This window comes from Eptesicus fuscus, chromosome 11, assembly GCF_027574615.1.
Source record: "Eptesicus fuscus isolate TK198812 chromosome 11, DD_ASM_mEF_20220401, whole genome shotgun sequence".
Taxonomy (NCBI): Eukaryota; Metazoa; Chordata; class Mammalia; order Chiroptera; family Vespertilionidae; genus Eptesicus; species Eptesicus fuscus.
Window position 1 is genome coordinate 36958101 of NC_072483.1, and position 6000 is coordinate 36964100.

The window sequence follows — 6000 nt, forward strand, 5'->3', positions numbered from 1 at the left end:
TGAGCTAAGGTCATATTTAGGTATTCCTAGGTCCCTTAGCAAAAGTAGCATTTCTATATCACTTATGAACATATCCTAATATTATCCAAATTTCTTAAGCAATGTAAGAAGAAACCTTGAGATTTTGAATATCAGCTGGGAAAAATTTAAGGGGCCAAATTTTGGAAAGGCCAAAACAATGGAAAATCCAGAAGAAACTTCACATATATAAATTATAAGGAATGATACATTCCTTGTATACGCTTTGTGCTTAGAATTTTTCCTCCCCCACCCCCCGTTTAGTTCTTTTTTTATTTGTACTTAAAAATTAGCTCTCATTTTAAATGTTTATTAAAATAAATCCTTTACATTTGAACATATCTGTTTGAGATTTTTAATGACCCAGGCCTATAGTTATTCATTCATAGGACACTTTCCCCTACAAACTGCGAAATAAAGCCAATACAAGTCATTTGGTAGCAGCTCAAGACATAGCTATAGCAGGAGCTAAACAGCCTCTGGCTGACATTTACATGTCCCTGCCCCTCTCCCAAAGGGCCTGCAATCGCTCTCTTAGGAACACGCTCTTAAACCTCGAACTGTGTCTGATTATCAGGTCCTGTGGGGTTCAAGCCCTTCCTAGCCCTACTCTATCCATTCACCTCTCCTCTTAACCTTCTCTTATTTACAATAAGTGATGCGAGCACTGCCTAGAAAACATCAACAAACTGGATCTCAGCTCCTCTATAAGAGAAACATATAAATGTTTATTCAAAAGGAAAGTATTCTAAAAATGCATTTGAAAATGACAATCACATTCAAAAGACAATAAATTTGGGCAAAACCAACTGCTTTCACTAACCATCATTTGCAGGGAGTCTAGAGAGTTATTCTTATCTTTTTCACTCATCCTTTCCTAATAAGCTACTCATGTAAGGTTAGGAAAAGCTGACTCAGAAGCAGTGGAGATAGTACAAAGAGCTGGCAGTGATGTGTATGGGACAGCCGCAGAGCTAGAACACAAGTTTTAAGAGATGAGGACTAGAAAATAGGACTATACTACTCTTTCTGATGCAAGAGTTGGAAATACATGTATCAGAAGCTGGTTATCTCACCACAATATTTCTTTAATGTTGGATTGCCAGATAAAAGTACAGAACACCAATTAAAGTGGAATTAAACAGCAATTAACTTTGAATATATGTATGTCCCATGTAACATTTGGAACATACTTGTACTCAAAAATTATCTGTTGTTTATCTGAAATTCAATTTAACTGGATGTTCTGTGATTGCTAAACCTGTGACTCTATTTAATGTATCTTTTAAAATTATCTATAAGTGCCCTTAGCTCCATATTTTTTTATCTTCTGACCAGTCTTATAACCTTAACTTTAGGTGCATAAAACCAATTACTTACTTGATATCTCCACTTCAATGTCTAATAAGCATTTTTAACGCAACATAACCAAAACTGGGCTTCAAATCTGCCACTGTCCTCTGGTCTCCAGACCTGCTTCTCCTGCGGTCGGCCTCAACCCACATAAGGGTCTATTCTTCCATTGCTGGGGTCAAAATTTGGTGTCATCTTTTCTTCTTCTCTCTCATACCACAAATCCTTTATTTTTCTATGATTATAGTGAATCAGGGGACTCTGTTTTACACTTCATACATCTGAGGCTAGAAAACGGGTTGAAGCATTATAGTCAGTGAAGAAATCTGCCCCCAAGGACTTCTGCACAGAGTTTCCTCTGGGCTAGAGAAGTTTGTTCCTTGGAAACAGAGAGCCTCTTGCCACATTTGTGTCCATCAACCAACAAATTATTGTGCTTAAAGAAGGGCAAAGGTGACAATACCTTTAGCATTTATAAACTCAGTCAATCCAAGGCGTTCACTTTCACATCCAGCAAAGCTTAAAGTATAGACTGGGAAGTGCTAGCTGTTGGTGGTAGTGAGGAGCGGGTGTGTGTGTGGGGGGGGGGGGGGGGGGGGAGTGTGTGTGTGGTAAGAATTTCACTATCTGAAAGACCAACCCCCACCCTGGTTATTAAATGAAACAGTTTTCAGTTTAGTAATCCTTTCCCAACCAGAAGACCAAGGAATTCCATAAAATTAGTGGAGAATATGCGAATCTATGTAATATCCAAAGCACAACTTATAATTTGAGACATTTTCTGTCAATTCTTTGTTTAGTACCTAGGTTAACTGTTGAGAGGTCATCTCAGAAGAAACCCAGTAACAAGATAATTAGAGTAACTCAGAGGAGCCTAGTTTTTAGCCAATCCGGACCAATAAATATTTTCTCTAAATTCTCATCAGTGATTACCCACTGAGATTCTCATCAAGGAGCAATAGTTTCTATTATGTTGTTGATGCATGACAGATCTGAGGTGATAGAGCTGCTGCGAAGAACAGCCAAAGCAAAAAAGCGTTTTATTGGTTTATCAATGTCCTTAGATATTTAAGGTCCTAGGTCTGGTGCTCAGCAGAGCCAAACTGGAAGGTGGTGTTTTCTGTCATGCAGTTTTGCTATGTCACCTTGTCAATAGCAGCTTCTCATATAACATACCAATAATGGCATGTACATTTTCAAAAATGGCCAATACCATTAACAATGTAATTTGTAAACGTGACCGGGTAACCACATGAGAAAAACAACTTAGAAGGTTAAATAAATAAATAAGCCCTAGCCGGTTAGGCTCAGCAGATAGAGTGTCGGCCTGTGGACCAAAGGGTCCCAGGTTTGATTCCGGTCAAGGGCATGTACCTTGGTTGCAAGCTCCTCACCAGCCCGAGTCCTGGTGAGGGCTCGTGCAGGAGGCAACCAATCGATGTGTTTCTCTCACATTGATGTTTCCCTCTCTGTCTTTCCCTCTCTCTACCACTCTCCCTAAAAATCAATGAAAAAAATCCTCGGGTGAGGATTAACAACAATAACAACAAAATAAATAAATAAATAACCTTGAATCCCCCGACCAAATAATCAAAGATTTGTACAAATTTCTGTGGGATACAATGAAGGATAAAGTTTCTTTAAGAGATTTGAAAATGATTCAAAAGTTCATTGTAAAATTCAAGTTTGGTAAGCACTTTTCTACTATATCGACACATTATCTCCACATCAGGCATTTTTCTTAGCCTTCAGGTTTTGAGGAAACAATCAAATTTGAATGGATATTCTTTTTTTTTCTATTTTGTACATTTCAATGTCAAAAGTTTCCATTCCTTTTTCAGAGCATAGCAGAGCTTGTTTTGCCAGGGTCTCTGAAATTTTCTAAAAGATTCTGTCATAGAATAAAACATACCTTTCAAGCGATATAAAAAGATAATTGAGTCTTTTTTAAATCTCTGCAGCTAAGCTATTAACTCCCCAAAATAAATAAGGCTGAATGGACAGCCTGCGGAGGCAATTTCACAGGTGTCTAGTCAAAATATCTGGAAGACTATTTTTTTTTGGGGGGGGGGGGGTAAATTCTATCAGTACTTTGAATATTCCTTCCAAGTTAGCAGAGTTCCCACCCATTTCTTATAAAGACTCCACAGTCAGTTTTTTTTTCCTATTGATGAATTTACTACCACTGAATGAAAATATTTCACTTTATCTCATCAATTTCCTGATAACCTCTGGGTAACTGCTTTCCTAATTAATCCCTCCCAATAATCAAAATTTCACTTAAATGCATGTAGTGATTCTCTCAGACCATCTGAAACACTGAAATCTGTACATGCAGCAATCATACTATTCACAACATTCTCCTGAATTGTCACTAAGAGGAAAACTACCCACCCTGGAGCATCGCTATTAACGTCAAACACATTGTCATCTGGGAAAACAAAAATGCATCAAAGTCAGCTCCGGGCAAAGTGCAGTTCTACGGAAATACACCAGGTTTTTATGTGCAAATGTCTTAAATGCCTGATTGAAATGTTTCAAGAATGAGTTAGGAAGGAATCCCGCTCCTGGTCTCCATAACCCAGGATCATGTTATAATCAAAACAGTTTCTGAATTAAGTGTGTTTTTCATCTCAGCACACTACGATTTTACCAAAGATGCATTTGTCCGTTCCTAGTAAACATTATAAAGAAACGTTTGGTTTCTAGCTTGGGCTACTTTAGCCTATCAAGAAACAGACCTGTTATAAACGCTGGGACGCTTGCCAGAATTTTTTTCCCCTGTAACTCTTGGTAAAGATCGTACCTCGAAAGCAATGTGTGTTGCAAACCACGCAGATTTAAGCTCCCACTCCCGCCTACATAGCTCGGCACCAGCGGCTTCTGAGGGATCCCTGGCCTCCTCAAACTCAGTCTGAATCGCCCCCACCTCTCCGCAGCCTCCCACCACCTCGCTGGCTCTGCGGAGCTCAGCACAGAGCGTCCCCCAGGCACTCGCAGGGTGAACTCCTGGTGCCACTCAACTCCCAGCCCTGCGCACACCCAGAAGCACCCTCTCCCTCCTCTGCGAACTGCCCCCAAATCTGTCACCTACCTCACGCACTACCCACGCCCCCACGTCCCCGTCGCTTTTCCCCTCCCCCTGGTGGCTCCGTCCCCAACACACCTGTCTGCCCCTACGACCGCCAGGCGTCAGGTGCCCGCGCCCTACTCAGCGCCCCTTCGATCCAACAGGCGCTTCCCATTCCGCCCCGTGGAAGGTCAGTTTGCTCCGAGCACCTTCTTCACCTGCCGCGCCCGCCCGCGGACGATCCCCCCGACTCCCACCCGCGTGAGCGCGGGGCAGCAGCGCCCCTCCTACCTGCGGAGAGCGCGGCGGCCGCGGCGAGCAGCAGAGCCGGGCGGAGCGCCGCGCCGAGCGCTCGGGTCATGGCCACCGGGCGGCCGCGCGGGGCTGCGAGGCCCCAGAGCGGACCAGGCGGCCGGGGCAGCGCCCGCCGCTTTGAAGTTCCCGGGGCGCGGGAGGGAAGCGCAGCCCCACCGCCTCCTGAAGTGCGCGGTTGGCTCTAATCCGTGAGGGCGCACCCCTCCTCGGCCTCCCCCATCTCACGCCCCCCGTGGCTGGCGGTGCGCGGCGCTCCTGCCACTGACCCCAGGGACGGGCTGGAGGGGAGCGGGGTGGGGGGAGGAGGGTGCCAGGGCCCGCCCCCGCCGCGCCTCCGCCCCCTGCGCCCTCGGAACCGCCTGGGGCCTGGCGCTGTCGGGCTGGCTGGCAGAGGCCGCCCAGAGCTGGGGGGGGAAGCAAGGAACCGGGGTGGCCTGGAGCCCCCTGGACTGGAGATGAGAGTCAGGACGGGAGGGAAAGCCCTGCTAAGACTTTAGGAAAACTTAAGCCCTGCAGCAATGGCTTTCTGCTGGTCCGCTCTGCAGTTGGCTACAGAAAACCCACCCGTCCAGGTCTCTTGGCATTCGTTGGTAGCCCGGTGCCCTAGGGGTTTTCCAACTAGACTGAGCCTGAGACACCCCCGTGTATTCCCGCCCGGCTCGTCCCACCACCGGTCCGGCTGTGCACAGGTCTGTGGAAGGGCGCCCTCTCTGTTCAGTCCCGGAAATAACCTATGGTTCCACTGCATTGGCTACCCTTTGCTTTAGTTTCACAAACTTCATCTCTTGTCGGATGATTTCTTGCGACCCTCCCCTGTATAAAATGGCGACTCAAGCTAGATCTCCTGCGCCAGGTGATGAGGTTGAGGACTCATCCTATAGAATACTAATCTCCAGCAGCTACAATTTTCAGCAATTAAAAAATTGAGGGTAGGGGAACATTATACACAAGGATTAAGGGGAGGTGAAGAATGATTTAAAGTAATATATTAGGAACTTGTTTAAGTGCTGTTTAAATCCCTGGAGCTTATTCTGGAACTAGTGGCCCGGTGCACAGAATTCGTGTATTGGGGGTGGAGGGGGCGGTCTGTCCCTCAGCCCGACCTGCACCTTCTCGCAATCCGGGACTGCTGGCTCCTAACTGCTCACCTGCTTGCCTGCCTGATCACCCCTAACCACTCTGCCTGCCGGCCTTCTCGCCCCCAACTGCCCCCCCCCCCTTGCCGGCCTGCTCGCCCCCAACTG

General features: G+C 45.9%; 1 protein-coding gene across 1 annotated transcript in view; it reads right to left on the reverse strand.

Moving 5' to 3' along the window:
• The window catches only part of ACVR1C (activin A receptor type 1C), an 81383-nt gene extending 76437 nt beyond the window's left edge, over nucleotides 1-4946 (reverse strand). The window contains exon 1 of the mRNA XM_008138670.3: nucleotides 4733-4946. Coding sequence (XP_008136892.1) covers nucleotides 4733-4802 — 70 coding nt within the window. The 5' untranslated portion in view covers nucleotides 4803-4946. The remainder of the gene's footprint in view (nucleotides 1-4732) is intronic.
• Between the last annotated feature and the right edge of the window lie 1054 nt (nucleotides 4947-6000).